The sequence below is a fragment of the Rhinatrema bivittatum genome, chromosome 8, assembly GCF_901001135.1.
Source record: "Rhinatrema bivittatum chromosome 8, aRhiBiv1.1, whole genome shotgun sequence".
NCBI lineage: Eukaryota > Metazoa > Chordata > Amphibia > Gymnophiona > Rhinatrematidae > Rhinatrema > Rhinatrema bivittatum.
The window spans coordinates 2,226,863-2,244,113 of NC_042622.1; the positions used below are offsets into that span (position 1 = coordinate 2,226,863).

Sequence of the window (17,251 nt, forward strand, 5' to 3'; positions counted from 1 at the left end):
CGCCTCTTCTGCGTTCCACTGCCCTTGGGCGGTTAACTCCTCGCAGTGTGCTCCCCATCCTCGTAGATTGGCATCTGTGGTGAGTAGGGTCCATGTTGGGGAGGATAGCCTTGATCCACGGCTCATGTGGCTGGCCTGCAGCCACCACCATAGTTGGGTCCGAAATCTGCCCAGGAGTGAGACGTACGGTGTAGTTCTGGGACCGTGGGCTCCACCGTGATAGGAGTGAGCGCTGTAGGGGGCCTCATGTGGGCTCGCCCCAATGGCACAACTTCCAGGGTGGATGCCATCAACCCGAGGACTTGCAGGTAATCCCATGCTGTGGGACTAGGATCGTTCAAGCAAGGTTTGCAGCCAGTTCCACAATTTTGATCTCCTTGTGGGGGTCAGGCTGACCTTGTCTTCTTTGGTGTCGAATCGGACTCCTAAGTATTCCAGCGACTGTGAGGGCTGTAGGGAACATTTGTTTGTGTTGACCACCCATCCTAGGCTCTCCAATAGAGTTATGACTCTGCTGGTTGCTTGGTGGCTTTCCTCCGGTGACTTTGCCCTGATCGGCCAATCGACCAGGTAAGGGTGAACGAGGATTCCTTCCTTCGTGTTGCCACCACCACTACTATTACCTTGGTGAACGTCCGGGGTGCTGTGGCTAACCTGAAGGGTAGTGCCCGGAACTGGTAGTGACTGTTCAGGACTTTGAAGCGTAGGTAACGCTGGTGATCCTGATGAATTGGGATGTATAGGTAGGCCTCTGAAAGATCCAGGGATGTGAGAAACTCTCCCGGTTGTATCACCCTTATTACGGAGGGTTTCCATGCGGAAGCGGGGAATCCTGAGGTGGCGGTTGACCGACTTGAGGTCCAGGATGGGCCTATATGTCCCCTCTTTCTTGGGGACGATAAAATAAATGGAATAATGCCCAGTATTTATTTCTTGCGGAGGCACTGAAGTTATGGCCTCGAGGGCCAGTAGCCTGGACAGTGTAGCTTCCACTGCTGCCCTCTTGGAGAGGTCGTGGCAGGGGAACTCCACGAACTTGTCCGGAGGGATTCGTAGAAAATCCAGGTAGTACCCCTCTCGAATGATGGCTAGGACCCACTTGTCCGAAGTTATCTCGACCCATCTGCGGTAGAATAGGGCTAGTCTGCCCCCTATGGCTTCTTCCCTTGGATGGGTCGGCTGAATCTCATTGTGGGGTGCGACTGGGGCCTGTACCCGAGCTGGTTCCCCTCTTGTTGTGCTTGGTCCGAAAAGACTGGTTCCTGCCCATAGGGCGGGGGGGCTTGAAAGTTGCTCCTGTAAGGATTGAAGCGCTGTGAACTTCTGCCCCTGGAGGACCTGGGGAAGGGTCGCTGGTTTCTCTTCGTCTTATCCTCCGGTAGGCGTGGCAATGGGGACTCGCCCCATTTGTCGGCCAGTTTCTCTAGTTCGCTGCCAAACAGGAGGGATCTTTTGAAGGGCATCCTCGTGAGGCGCGTTTTGGAAGATGCGTCGGCCGAACAGCTTCGGAGCCAGGGTTGCCTCCTAGCCGCCACCGCAGAGGACACTCCTCTGGCTGCGGTGCGCACTAGGTCGGAGGCAGCGTCCATGAGGAATGATACTGCTGGTTCCATGTCTTCTCCCGGGGTGTTGTTCCTGGTTTGTGACAAGCAGGCACGTGTCACCATGGTGCAGCAGGCCGCAGTTTGTAGAGACATAGCGGCTACGTCAAATGACTGTTTGAGGATGGACTCCAGCCGCTGGTCATGTGCATCCTTGAGCGCAGCTCCTCCCCTCCACTGGGATGGTAGTGCGCTTGGAGACGGCGCAGACCATGGCATCAACTCTTGGGCATGCAAGAAGATCTTTGGTTGCCGGGTCCAGGGGGTACAGGGCTGCCAAAGCTCGCCTCCCCTTGAAGATGGACTCTGGAGCATTCCATTCCAGTTCAATCAGCTGCTGTGCTGCTTGTAACAGAGGGAAATGGCGAGAAGTCTGTCGAAGACCCTCCAGCAGGGGGTTCGGTTTAGGTTCCCCCGAAGTACCTGGGCCCGGGATCGCGAGCTCCGTCAGGCATTGGTTGACCAGGTCCGGGAGCTCGTCCTTTGTGAAGAAGCGTCTCATGGTCCGGTGAGGTTCTGTCCCCAGGGGGAGCTCCCCCTCTTCTAAGGGTTCAGTTTCCTCCTCAGAGATATCAGAGTTCCCATAGGTGGGGCATGTGGCTGGTCAGCCTGAGATTCAGTTTGCATTTGAACAAAGGCATGAATCCCCTTGAAGAACTTCACCCATGAGATAGACGCTGGGTCAAAGCTGAGGGGTGCTGCTTCCTTGGGGTCCCCCCGTCTGTGGGGAGGTCCCCCTGGCTAGGTCCGGGGTACCCCCCCCCCTTGAGGAGCTAGAACTCTGCCCTGGATGGGACTGGCCCTGGACTGGGTCTCCCAGGGCCTCTTCGCACTGCGTGCACAGGGCGTCGGCCCCCTCGCTTTGTGCGGCTCTGATGTGGCATGCTGGGCAGAGGCCTTGAGCCTTTATCCCTGTTTCTGGGGGTGCCATGGCTGTCGGCGCGTAAACTCTTATGCGCTCCGGTGCGCTTAAGATGAGCGTGTAGTTGTGCGCGCAGCTGTGCGTTCAGCCGTAGATATGCGCCCGGCTCTGTGCGCACAACTTATGTGCACAAGGTTTTATGTGCATGTAAGTTTATGTGCACAAGTGCTTTGTGCGCCTAGTTCGAACTGTGCGCTCTCGAACGGCGCGGCGAATAGGGCCAAGATGGCAACAGCGAGCACGCGGGCAATATGGCGACCCCCTCTGAGGGTCTTCATGTGGGTAGACCCTCAGAAATAGCTGGGGCCTGGCCCTGCTAGGGCGGTTCAACCCGGTGGCACTTGTCCCGGCTGGTGACCTCCTCTTCGATCCTCGGAGACCCGATTCAAGCAGAAAATTTCTACCTTACCTTGTCTTCGGCACTTCCCGGTTTTGTCCCGGGCGGTCTCTGGCTGCGGGGGGGGGGGGGGGGGGGGGGGGGGGGGGAAGAGGGCAAATACCTTCACCGCCACGCTCGAGGGTGCACCCGCTGCCTCTCAGTCAAGCCCGAGGATCAGGGGCTAGGTCCTCACCGTGATTCGGCCGCCGGACCGAGGCTTACCTCCGAGGGACCGCGGAAATCACCTCGGGAATCTCAACTGGGGAGGGGCCAGAGGGTATCACCGCAGGAGAGTGGGGCTCGTCTTCAGGTAGGTTTCTTCTTTAAATTTGGATTTTCTTCTTTGAATTTGTTCTAATGCTGTGAGAGCGTGCAGATAGTCCCTAACTGCTATGGAGACGGAAAATACTGAAGAGCTGCACTTCCTGCAGGGGTATATGTACTAGGGGCTGACGTCAGATTGAAATCTGATCCGTCTCCAACCGCTAAATGGAGTACACTATACCCATTGTTCTTGAGTCCATCTGCTACATGCTAGGAAAATGGAATTTTTCTTCAGCTGGCTGCAGGGGGGGGGGGGGGGAGGGAGGGAGAGCATATGCAGTCACCACCACGCTCTGCTTCCTGCACCCGCTGCCTATCAGCTGTTTAAGCAGCTAAGTCCACGTTGGCTGAAAAACAGCTACCGGACAAAGGCACTTATCTGGGAGACCACAGAAATCACTTCAGGAATGCTGAACTGTGGGAGGGAGCTTTTGGTATCACTGCAGGAGAGTGGGGCAAATGTATATATTGTTAATTTTTTTTTCAAAATGAAGCAATCTCCAGTAGGGAAATGCACGTGCACCATCTGCTGAGACTGAGAATACTGGTAGGCTGATGTCGCTGCAGGGGAATATGTTCTGTGACGTCACTTTACTCTATCTGTGGTAGAGGTGCATGACCTACTGGTTCTGGATTCATCGGACTGGATGCTAAGAAACCTGGTATTCACCCTCCCCCCCCCTTCATCTCAGTAAAAGAAGCTAGTAGAAACTTACTCCCTACGCCTTTGTTCTTTGCAAAATAGTCCAAAAAGATTTGTAAAGTTTTGGGATAATCTGGCTGCAATCAATACGAGTTTCCTAGCAGGTGCTGACCCAAACTGAAGTGTGCGCCGATATGCTGACTGCACCAATGCACACAAAGCTCAGTGTTTGTGCGCCAACTGCTCCAGAGCTATGGAGTGGCGCCTCTGATGACTTTTGCAAAGGATTTGCTTCTGCTCAGCTCCACTCCTGGTGAGGCTGCACCTCGAGAAGTGGGCAGACTGCAATTTGAGACTTAGGCACTTCCTTCCTTCTCTAGGACCTCTATCTTTGGGTATGTGGGAACATCCGTCCACAGTTATAACAGTTGGCCTGGTCATGATGAGATTTTCCTACTGCAATTGTTTGAAACCACTCACTGTCTTTTTACCACACATTGTGAAGACCTTTTTTTAAGGAAGCACTGAAGTGTGCTATTTTGGGGCTGTTGAGGCAGTGAGGCAACTTAAGACTAACAAACATCTGTGCTCAGAGGGGAAAAAAGACTGAAGGAGTTCACAAGGCAATGCCCGCACAGGTAGGAGCTTTACTAGCCAAGAAAAGGGTCCATTCGCTTCTGCTGGATGTAGTCTCCCACGGAGCAGCTAATTCAGCCCTGCCTATCGATGCCAAAACTTTGGCAACACTGTGTGTGGCTTAGTGGTTAAGTTCAAATCTTTCTTCTGCCATAGTCTCAGGAACCAACTTAGACTGCAAGTTTTGCAGAAGGCACTTACCTGTATAATTTATTGTAAAGGTTTCTATAATTACAACACTTCCCAATTTACACACAAGCCTCCCCCCTTGGAACTTTCCCACCATCCATTCCCCTACCTATGAACCACTTACATCCACCCTCCACAACCTCTAATATCTGTTTAACTCCCTGACAACACCTGCTCAAAGGTCTATCCCCAACACACAAAGGACAGGAGCTGAAGGCAATCAAACTCATGCAAAGAAAAGCATTAGAAAAACAAAATGGTTTCAGGCGACTCACATCTGTTGCATAGAGAATGTCCACAATTCTCTGTAACACTGGGTCACTTTCTCCTTCATTCTCCTGGCAGATCAGCTCAATGTTTCTCAGTTTCCCAAAGTAAAAGTCTCGCTCTTTCTCCAAGTCTTCAACTGTATTCTTTAGTGCATTGATCTGTGGAGAAGAGGAGACCAGGACTCAGTGTGCTCTACAAACACATCCACTCTTGCAAATGGAAATATCTTCTGCAAAAAAACGAACATACCACCAAGTCCCTTTCGTTTCTAGGCTGCAACCTGCATTTTAATTTGCTAAAAGATCTTTTCTTGTGGAAGAAGGGATAGCAATAAGTTTGCACTCCTACCTCTGTCTTGGCATGTTAAGGTAGTTCAGCCATCTAACGTCAGGTTCTGGATAACTAGAACCAGCAACCCATGACTGTGTTTAACTAGCATTTACATAGCTTTTTTTCTCTCAACAGTGCTTAGATAATCCTCACTTACAGCCCGATCCAGTAAAGTCCGTGGGAGAGCGGACTAACGCCCGCTCTCCCGGCGCGCGCACCGGCCCCTCGCCGGTGCGAGCGATCCAGTATTTAAATTAGGCGACGCAGTGCAAACGAGGAAAAGGAGGCGCTAGGGACACTAGCGCGTCCCTAGCGCCTCCTTTTGGCCTGGAGCGGCGGCTGTCAGCGGGTTTGGCAGCCGACGCTCAATTTTGCCGGCGTCGGTTCTCGAGCCCGCTGACAGCCACGGGCTCGGAAACCGGACGCCGGCAAAATTGAGCGTCCGGTTTTCGGCCCGACAGTCGCGGGCCGAATTCAAAAAAATTTTTTTTTTTTTTTTTTTTTTTTTTTACTTTTGGGGACCTCCGACTTAATATCCCCATGATATTAAGTCGGAGGGTGCACAGAAAAGCAGTTTTTACTGCTTTTCTGTGCACTTCCCTGGCGCCGGAAGAAATTAGCGCCGACCTTTGGGCGGCGCTAATTTCTTAGAGTAAAATGTGCGGCTTGGCTGCACATTTTACTTACTGGATCGCGCGGGAATACCTAATAGGGCCATCAACATGCATTTGCATGTTGAGGGCGCTATTAGGTGCCGCGGGTGGGCCGCGTGTTTTCCTCCCCTTACTGAATAGGGGGTAAGGGAAAACACGCGTCCAGAGCAGGCTGACAGTGCGCTCCGACGGAGCACACTTTACTGTATCGACCTGTTAGCTTGGAGAAAATAAAAACAGCAGCACAAGTCAATGAAAAGAAAGGGTCACCTAGGTCAGGAGGAATTTCTGGTGTTTGCGGGAGGCACAAGTTTAATATTTAATATTTATTGAGTTTTATATACCGTCATTCGGTTTCGCCATCACAACGGTTTACAAGTCTGTGCTCATCATTCTTCCACCACCTCCTGCAATGCTTGTACAGAAACAAAACTCAAATCTTGCACCAGGTTAGGTTTCCTATCAGAAGGGCTGCTGTCACCCCCCAGAATCAGATCGTCTGTTCTTCAGAACTTATCCAACCTCCTCTCAAGTCCATGTACGAATCTAGCATGAGAAAGCAACTCTATAAAACTCCTGGAAAAGCCACCAGCATGCCCTCCCCACCTTCCCTCTGTCCTGCTGGTCACTGAATTCTCTTACAAGACCTTTACAGTCTTGTACGATGCATGCATCTCCCCTCCCAACTTGTATTCTCAGAGGATAAGCCTTTCCTCACAGCATGGCCCCAGAGTCTTTGCACACCTCCCCTTTAACATCCATATTATAGCCCTGAGAAGGTCCCAGGGGTTTGCTTGCCTTTGGCACGGTGGATCACAATATTCTCCTTAACAGATTGCAAGACATTGGATTATCAGACACTACTTTAAAATGGTTTAAGTCATTTTTAGATAACAGAACATTTGCGGTCAAGATTAAAGGTAATAGTTCAGAAAAGATAAAACTGTGAACAGGAGTCCCCCCCAGGGCTCAGCGTTATCGGCCACCCTGTTTAATGTGTACTTGTTACCGCTGTGTCGTTTGCTAGGCTTAACCTATTACATCTATGCATGTGATATTCCGCTGTTATTTCCTATGCAAAACAATATTGAATCCACTTTCAGGATAGTTGAAATGTATTTAAAAGAGCTCTATTTAACATAGTAAAAAATCTGACTAATGGTAACACAGAGGCACCCCAAACCCCAAAAAAAAATAAATGCAATGAAATAGTACAGTATTTCTCAGATAAAATCACTAGCCTTAAAGCAAAGATACCCATCTTAACTAAGCAGGAAATTAAGATGCACAAAAGAGATGTAACACCATGGGACACATTTGACGAGGTACCCCAGAGAGAAGTGGAATCCATGATAAAAAATTTGAACCCCGCTCCACATAAGATTGACACCAAAACTAGCTGATATAACCTCCTATACTATAGCAAAAATAATTAACCTATCACTTAGTGAAGGACTAATGCCAGACTCTCTTAAAGGTGCAATAATTAAACCAATACTGAAGAAAAAGAACAGTGACCCAAATGTCTTAAGTAACTATAGACCTGTTTCAAACTTACCCATGCTTGCTAAATTAATAGAAAAAAACGGTACAAAAGCAACTGGCAGAACATCTAGACAACAACAACATACTTTACCCCTCACAACACGGCTTCAGAAAACACTATAGCACTGAAACATTACTAATCGCACTAACAGATAATGTACTACGGGGGTTTGACAGCAGAAAACACTACATTATGATATTACTAGACCTGTCAGCAGCATTTGACACAGTAAATCACAGCATACTACTAAAAAGGCTTGAAGAAATAGGACTACAAAACAAAACAATTGAGTGGTTCCGCTCCTACCTACACAATAGATTTTTTCAGGTACAGATAAAAAACACAATATCAGACAAAATCAAGCTAATGACTGGGGTCCTACAGGGGTCAGCACTTTCGGCAACTCTATTTAATATCTACATGCTGCCTCTATGCCACCTCTTGGCAGGAGTAGGCATCATACATTACATATACGCTGACGACATTCAGCTAATCCTACCAGTAGAGGAAACTGAAAAAACACTAAACTTAGCAATGGTGTACCTAGATATAATAAAACAACTATTAAACCAAATGGAACTGGTAATTAATATTGAAAAGACAGAATTCATACACCTTGAAAGAAAAACCACTGAATTAATACAGAATCCCAAACAAACTTAAAAAGGATCAGATAGTGGAACTAACCAAAAAAGCCAGAAACCTAGGTGTAATAATTGACAATGAACTCAATCTTAAGCAACACATATCGGTGAAAGTTAGGGAAGGCTACGCCAAACTAATAGTCCTTAGAAGGCTAAAACCCCTATTAACCCAAGCAAACTTTAGAACCGTTCTTCAAGCACTTATATTCGCGAGCACAGACTATTGTAACACACTCTTCCTTGGATTACCATATACAACACTAAGACCCCTACAAATCCTACCGAACTCTGCAGCCAGAATACTAACGGGAAAAAGCAGAAGAGATCACATCACTCACTCGCTGAATTACACTGGCTGCCAACTGAACAAAGAGTGCAATTTAAAACACTGTGCACAATCCACAAACTAATCTATGAGGAAAATACTGACTGGCTAAACACTGCTCTACGACTACACGTCCCCCAGAGAAATCTAAGATCAGCCAATAAAGCTCTACTAATGATACCCTCGGTCAAGACAGCAAAACTGACGCAAGTAAGAGAGAGCGCACTATCCCTAGCCGGCCCAATATTATGGAACACACTGCCACTCGAAATAAGGCTAATGAAAGATCTAAAACTCTTTAAAAAGTTTTAAAAACCTGGCTCTTCAAAAAAGCTTCTCACAATGAGAGTGGGGAGTAAGGAAAACTAGCGGACAAGAAAGAGAACTCCGGCAGACTGTTAAAAGTCAAATAGCAGTTATCCCTCCTTTATTATTTTATCTCATACCTAAAGATTAATTTAAGAGTACAGTATTCTCATATATGGATATCCTATTATTCATATAAATGGAATTTCCAATCCACAATCCAGATAGCGTATATTATTTGATTCAGGTAACCGAAACTTTATTGGCACTACTAGCTAATTTATAATCCTAGCCAGACTTATTTCTGTGCCTCTCTCTAAACCGTTGTGATGGTATACTACTAAACGACGCTATAGAAAAGTTTCTAAATAAATAAATACAATTGGACAACTTCTTGTGCAAATGAAGCCGATTTTAAACCTAAATGAATCTGTTTTTATGATTTTAGGTAGGAAAAATGTTAATTTAGAAAAGAAAGTCATCACCCTTGAGAATAAAACAGGAATTTAGGACTGTATATATTATGAATTAAATTTTAAAGCTCACATACAAAAAAGTAGAAGGATTTGATAAACTGAGGTTGTTGAAATGTCTAAAACCTTTACTTTCATATAATAATTTTAGATATATGCTTTACAGGTGATGTTATTTTCAAGACTTGATTATTCTAACTCCACTATGCTAGGCCTTCCAAAAACAACTATTCGGCCCCTGCAGGTACTTCAAAACGTTGCAGCGAGGATCCTAATGAATACCAGAAAAAAAAAGGATCATATTACTCCAGTCCTGAGGTCTTTACATTGAATATAGAATCAAGCATAAAACACTATGTATGGTTCACAAGATTGTAAATGGTGACAAAACAGACTGGTTGAACTCAATTATTAACCTACAATATATATATTTATTTATATTCCGCTTTTCACACTTTTTCAGCACTTTAAAGTGGATTACACTCAGGTACTGTAGGTATTTCCCTGTCCCCAGAGGGCTTACAATCTCAGTTTGTACCTGAGGCAATGGAGGGTAAAGTGACTTGCCCCAGGTCACAAGGAGGGACAGCGGGACTCGAACCCTGGCCTCCTGGTTCACAGCCCACTCCTCCTCCCTCCACTCAGCGAGACCTAAGGCAGCTAATAAAGGGCTGCTCAGTACCCACTGTCAGATCTGCTCATCTTAGCAAAGTCTATTTCAATCGCAGGGCCAAAACAGCTCAGAGTACAAGACAATCTGGAGACATTCAAAAAGGATTTAAACACACAGTGCTTTCAACAAGCGTATGGAAGCAATTCCAAAGAGGGTAACTTAGAAACAGGTGAACTGTAAAAGAGGGGAACATTATCATCTTTTATTCTTTTTACCTGCACTTATACTTTTATTCTGTTTTAGTAAGTAGAAACTTTGTTATGATTTTTTACATTGAATTTTATTTTATTTTTTGCTCCAACTTATGATTTTTTTTATTTTATGTAAACCATAGAGATAGAAACTCATGTTCTGTGCAACGGTATATAAAAATTGCATAAAATTGCTATTTTTCGCCAAGTGCATTCAAGACCTCTGTGACAGTCCATAATAATGGAGACTAACAGACTGAATAGTTAAAAAGCTGACAGAAGACTGAACACCCAATCATTAAAAAAGGGAAGAGACAAAGCAGTTAATAGTTGGGAGAATTAAGTCCAAATAAACAAGGTTAAAACAGATGAATGGTGCAGGAGCACCAAAGAGCCTGTTTGATCCCTAGATCTCGGCACCTCAGTGAAATCCACTCCAGATGGACACTGACTTCAGGTATGCAGCTCAGTTACAGGACTGTCATTGCAGTGGCCGCTCTACCTAGAATTAGGAGAAACACCAGGCAGCTGAAAGTGATCTCATGCCAGAGCTTCAGTTTTGACTCGGCTAATGCCAAAGGAGAGAGAGGAATCTGTCCAGTATTAAATACAGAAAGGGAAACAGCAGAACACAGAAGAGATCTGCATAGTTTGCAAAATGAAGATGAGAAGCATGAAATGGATGAAGGGAGAAGATGAAAGAGAAAGTAGAGACCAGCGTGCATGAAGTCTACAGAGTCTGCATTTCAGAGGTACTGCCTGCTCATGATAAGCAAGATGCAAGGCACAGTCGCATCACCAGCTCAGGAGCTAGTGCAAGGGAGCTTACGACATTATGGAAGAAATGCTTTACTGTAACAATGTCCTCTAATAGAAAGATGTAGGACAGCCATCCTAAATAAAATTCAGCTCGTATGCTGCAAGTGTTTACATGAGGGCATGGGAAATGCAAAGAAATGATTTTGGCTGTCTCACCCCTCAAATCACAAGGGGGAATTCACCGATCTATTCTTGAACAAGAGGAGATGCGAGGCTTTGCGGCACATGGACAAGCCAAGAAGAAATAAATGTTAAGCCATGAGCACATCCGCTCAAGTCAAGCAATACAATGGAGGAGGGCCTGGACATTGTCCCATTCATACAGCCCCTTGTCTCTGTGATGACAAAGGAGAGTGGGAGCTCTGTCAAATATATGAAAGTGACTAAAATGCAGGGAGGCAGCCCGGGCACCTTCAGCTCAAGGGGAAGGAGTGGACAGAGACCTGGGAAAGACGCCCAAAAGGTGGCCAAGAATGGGGAGCTGGTTAGCCAGCTGACAATCATGTCAGTATATAAAAGAGTTAAATAAATAAAAATAAATAAGAGGGCAGCCTCACACTCAGAGCCATGAACCCACCTTCCTGCACCTGGTCAGACAGGAGCCATGCAAAGCTAAAACTTCTCAATTTTAAACCCACACTGACTCTGGTGTGAAACCAAAGGGCAATAACTGTCAGAAAGTCGATAAAAGTAAGCAGAAAAGAAAGCCAGTTCGGTTTACTAAAGAGGTGGCTGAAAAAGTATTTTTAGTTTAAAAATGACTTATATACCAGCGATGCAGACAAAGCCATAAAACTAGATCAAGCAATACTTAATCCTTAAATAACTTCACATAAAACCAAAAAAGGATGATTTAACACCAGAAAGATCTAGTTAAGCTGAAAGAAGCTGGAGAAGAAGTCAGAATGGACAGCAGAAGAAGAGACCAGAAACCTCTTCAGATCTCTCAGTGAGAGGAGGAAGGCTGGAGGTGCTCTTCTAGGACTGAATGACGAGGAAAGGCTGCTGCTCACCTCTTCAGATCTCAGTGAGAGGAGGAAGGCTGGAGGTGCTCTTCTAGGACTGAATGACGAGGAAAGGCTGCTGCTCACCTCTTCAGATCTCAGTGAGAGGAGGAAGGCTGGAGGTGCTCTTCTAGGACTGAATGACGAGGAAAGGCTGCTGCTCACCTCTTCAGATCTCAGTGAGAGGAGGAAGGCTGGAGGTGCTCTTCTAGGACTGAATGACGAGGAAAGGCTGCTGCTCACCTCTTCAGATCTCAGTGAGAGGAGGAAGGCTGGAGGTGCTCTTCTAGGACTGAATGACGAGGAAAGGCTGCTGCTCGGCATTCGGGAACACACCACTCAGTTTTAGCACATTTGCATTGCCTCCCATTACTAACTAGAAATTTGTTAGCCTGTTTTGGATTACAAATATGTTTAAAAAATAAATTCTGCCTCACTAGAGCACTGTGCTGGGCATTACTTTTATATACAGGGAACACTGCGCTTATATACTTGAGCTTCCCTCTCTCCGCCAGGTGCCCCTATCAAATTCATAAATGTACATTCTCGATTGCCGCTCCTGATTTTTTGAATCAAGTGAGATAAACAGCAGAATGCACTAAAATGCTCAAAAAGCAACTCAAAACTTTAATATTCAAACAAGTGTACCAATAATGTTTGCAATTAGTTCTACTTGCTATGTTACTCTAAACCGCAGATATTTTCTGTAATTATTTTATGCCCTGTTAATATTTAAACTATTTTGTTTATGATTTATTGTTAACTGCCTAGGGTCTTCCGTTCATAGGCAGCAGTTAAATAAAAGCCATAACCATAAGCTTCAGTCCAGTTTTCACTGAACACAAGGCTGCCAAGGGGGTACAGGTGAGAACAGCGTAGATCTTCCTTCATGAAGGCGAGTGTGTGCAAGAGGAGAAAGCCATGAGGCCGGATAGGATCCGCCCTAGCTTCGAGTGAGTCCTGGTGGGTCCGTTCAATAGATCATTGCAGTCAGGCATGATCCGGCAGGGTTCCCTACATTCCCATGGATTGCAGGAGGAAAAGCAGTACCGTTTTATCCTGGACAGATCAGGTCACACAAATCTCACTCATTTCTGATTGGGTGACTAGAGTATTAGATCATGAACATGCAAGGCTTTTGATATTGTCCCACCTTAGAGACTCAAACTGAATAGCCTGGGGCCTGGATTAGAAACTGGTTGACTGATAGAAGACAGAGTAAAGGTAAATGAAATTCACTCTGAGGCGAGAAGGGTGAAAAGTGGAGTTCCTCAGGGATCAGTCCTAGGGCCAGTTCTGTTCAGTATCTTTGTTAGCAATATTGCAGATAAGTAATTTCTCCATTTCTTATAACTTATCTGATAATTTTGTTTTCCTTAATGTAGACAGCTGGACTCAGGGCCAACGGTTTATGCTTCCTTGCCAGCAGATGGACTCAGATTTCATACACCCCCCCCCCCCCTTTCAGTATTCTCTTCTAAAGCCAATGTGGACATACTCTTGAAAAACTCAATTAAAAATGTGATTAAAAACTGATAACCGTAACTGTACTCAACCAAACCCCAGTAAAAAATAAAGATGCACTGATCTAGGGATTAGATAAAGGCTTACCCGTAACCTCTTGGAATCGAGATTCACCTCATGGGAGATTCCTGGGCAGCCATGGGCAAGATGCTGAGTCCACCTGTCTACACTAAGGAAAACAAAATGATCAGGTAAGTAATTTCTCCATTTCCTAGCGTGTAGCCAGATGGACTCAGGACCAATGGGATGTACAAAAGCTACTCCTGGGAGGCTGCCTTTGGTCCGGTTAACACTGCCCTTGCAAAGGCTATGTCCTCTCTGGCCTGGACGACCAGGCGATAGAACCTGGAGACGGTGTGCGAGGAGGACCATGTCGCCACTCAGCAGATATCGACGGGAGACAGTCTAGCTTAAGCCCATGAGACCGCCTGAGCGCTAGAGGAATAAGCTTTAACCTGAGAAGGTAATGGCTTTCCTGCCTCCACATAAACTCCCGTAATCACCTCCTTAATCCAGCAAGGTATGGTAGACCACGAAGCTGGTTCGCCCTGCTTCCTTCCACCATGAAGGACAGACAGGCAAGTCCGTCTTTTGGACTGGTTATGAAACTTCCAGATACCGCACCAAAAGCCTACTGACATTCAAATGAGAGGCAATATTCTTCCACATCCTTGTGCTTATCCAGGGGTGGCAATGAAATGGACCGATTCAAATAAAACTCAGACTACCTTGGCAAGAAGGATGGAACGGTACAAAGCTAACGCTCCAGGAGGCATCCGGAAGAACTGTTAACAATGCATGCAGTTCAGAGATGCAACATGCTGAGCATACAGCCAAGAGGAACACCGTTTAAGTTTAATAAACGCAAGGAAAGACTGCGCTGTAGCCGAAAGGAGGGTCCTGGCAAAAATTCCAATACTAGATTAAGATTTCACAAGGGAACCGGATGCCTTAGGGATGGCCAGAAGTGCTTCTCCCCTTTCAGAAAAAAACAGGCCACGTCCAGATGAGCCAACAGGCCGGTTCCGTTCACCTTGCCCTTGAAACAGGAGAGCGCCGCTACCTGGACCTTCAAGGAGTTAAGGGTCAAACCTTTATTCAAGCCGCCCTGCAAAAATTCCAGAATTAGTGGGATTTTGACCGAGGGAAAAATACTGTGTTCCTCGCACCAGGCCTCAAATACTCTCCAGACCCGCACATACGCTAGGGATGTAGAGAACTTCTGAGCATGCAGTAAGGTGACAATTACTGCCGCAGAATGTCCTCGCTTCATCAAGTGAGGCCTCTCAAGGGCCAGACCGTAAGACAGAATAGAGTCAGATCCTTGTGAAGAACCGGTCCTTCCTATAGAAGGTCCCTGTGCGGTGGGAGGCACAGGGGGTCTCTCCACATGTCCGCATACCATGGATACCGGGGCCAATCTGCAGCTGCTAGTAGGACTAATCCCGTGGTGCTAGATTCTGCAAATGAACCTGCCCAGCAGGGGCCACGGAGGGAAAGCGTATAGCAACTTCTTCCGGCCGGGTCTGAATGAGAGCATCGATCTCTAGGGACCACTGATCTCTTCTGCAACTGAAGAATCTGAGAACCTTCGCATTGTGAGATGCGGCCAGCAGGTTGATGGGAGACCCCAATGATCTATCAGCTGAAATGCTTTGGCCAACAATGCCCACTCTCCTGGATCCAGACTCTCCCTGCTTAGAAGATCTGCTCTTCTTTTCCTGTGATGTGGGAGGCTGAGATCATCTGTAGATGTATTTTCGTCCATTCCATAATGAGATAGATCTCCTGTGACAATTGTTGGCTCTTCATTCCACCCTGGTGGTTGATGTAGGCTACCATCGTTGCATTGTCTGACATTCCACGGACCACTTGACACTGGAGTCTATAGCTGAATTGTTGACATGCCAATCTGATTGCCCGGGCTTCCAGGCAGTTGATGTTCCAAAGGGTCTCATCCCCGGGCCAACAGTTCCTGACAGTGAGCTCCCCAGACCCAGAGACTCACGTCTGTCAAGAGGACAGGGACACAACCCTGCTCAGATGAACTTCCTGCAGCCACCACTAGAGCCGACAGCATACGACCTTGCCTTGCTTGGTGTCGAAGTGGACTCCCAGATATTCCAAGGACTGGGAGGGGCTGGAGACTGCTTTTGTCCAGGTTTACGACCAGAGTTCCTGAAGCAAGGTGGTCACCCTGTGACTCTTCCACGGACTTGGCCCGGATCAACCAGTTGTCCAAGTATGGGTGCACTAGGATTTCCTCTTTTTTTCAATGCTGCCACTATGATCACCATAACCTTGGAAAGTGTTCTGGGGTGGTGGCTAGGCCAAAGGGCAGTGCCTGGAACTGATAATGGCAACCCAGTACCACAAAGCGTAGGAAACTGTTCTTGACGGACTGGAATATGTAGGTAGGCCTCGGAAAGGTCCAGGGAGGTTAAGAACTCTTCCGATTGTACGGCATAATCATGGAGCGTAGGGTTTCCATGCGGAAATGATTCACTCGTAGATATTGGTTGACGCTCTTAAGGTCCAGGATGGGGCAAAAGGAACCTCCCTTCTTGGGTATGATGAAATAGATGGAATAATATCCCGTATTTTTCTGGGGCACAGGTATTAGGATTATAGCCCTCATCCTCAGGAGCCTTAAACGAGTAGTCTCCATTGCCTGCTTCTTGTGCTGGGAGTGGCAAGGAGACCTCATGAATATGTCCCGGAGTGCTGTGAAATTCCAGCGAATATCTTTCTTGTAGGACCTCCAGTACCCATTTGTCTGAAGTAATCGTGATCCACCACTGGTAGAAGAGTGACAGTTTACCCCTTATCTCCTCATTCTGAGAGTGGGGCAGCAAATTCTCACTGGGGGGTTTCAGGACGAACCTGAACCCTAGCCTGCCCCTCTCTTGGGCTGTCAACTACGAAAGAACAAAGGTCCTAAAGGTCAAGTTTCTGTAGGGGGTGAAAGCATTGGGAACCCCTGGATTGACCCTTCATAGGCAAGGGGCGCTGTGACTGCTTTCTCTTATCTTTTGGTAGCTGGGGAACTGGAGATTCACCCCATTTACTGGCCAGCCTTCCCAATTCGCTTCTGAAAAGGAGTGATCCTTTAAAGGGCATCTTTGTAAGAATAGGGCCTTGGCATTAAATTGGAGGTTGTGTATTCTGTTGCCTAGAAATCTTTCTTGGTTTTGAGGATCACAGTACGGTATTTGTGGAGGGCAGTTTTGTAGTTGGCCAGGAGGGATGGGGAAGGGTCTTGGCACCATTTCTTTTCAAGGTGTCTTAGCACATGTTTGAGGATGTTGAGATTGGTAGTGTACTGGGGGTTTGTTTGTTTGTTTTTTTTAGTGTTTTTGGAGGTATTAAGAGTTTTTGTGATGAGGGGGCATAAGGAGTTAGCAACATTAGAGGTGATCTCATTCCAGGACGCGAGGGCCGTATCAGTGCAGTCAAGCTTATTTAAGCTGTGGGAGAGGGATGAGATAAGGTAGTCTTTGCCACATGGTTTCCTGAAATGAATAGTTTTGTTGGAGTGGTGAGTGCAGCTAATCAGGAGAGGGGTTGTGAGTAGAGCATGATCAGACCAGGGGTATATGAGTACAGGAGGGGGCAGCGTCAGGTCTGAAGTGGGAGTTGTTGAATATTAAATCAAGAGTGTGACCAGCTTTATGGGTAGGAGTGTTGACTATTTGGGTGAATCCCATGGCATTGAGGGAGGAGAGGAAGGCTCTGCAAGAGGGTGTGCAGGTGGTGGCGTCAACATGGAGGTTGAAATCCCCAAGAATGATGGCGGGGC

The 17,251-nt window shown here is 46.8% G+C and overlaps 1 protein-coding gene across 1 annotated transcript in view; it reads right to left on the bottom strand.

The window, feature by feature from the left end:
- MAPRE1 (microtubule associated protein RP/EB family member 1) overlaps positions 1–17,251 on the bottom strand; it is a 98,039-nt gene that overhangs the window by 22,206 nt on the left and 58,582 nt on the right. The window contains 1 exon segment of the mRNA XM_029611025.1: positions 4,970–5,122. Coding sequence (XP_029466885.1) covers positions 4,970–5,122 — 153 coding nt within the window.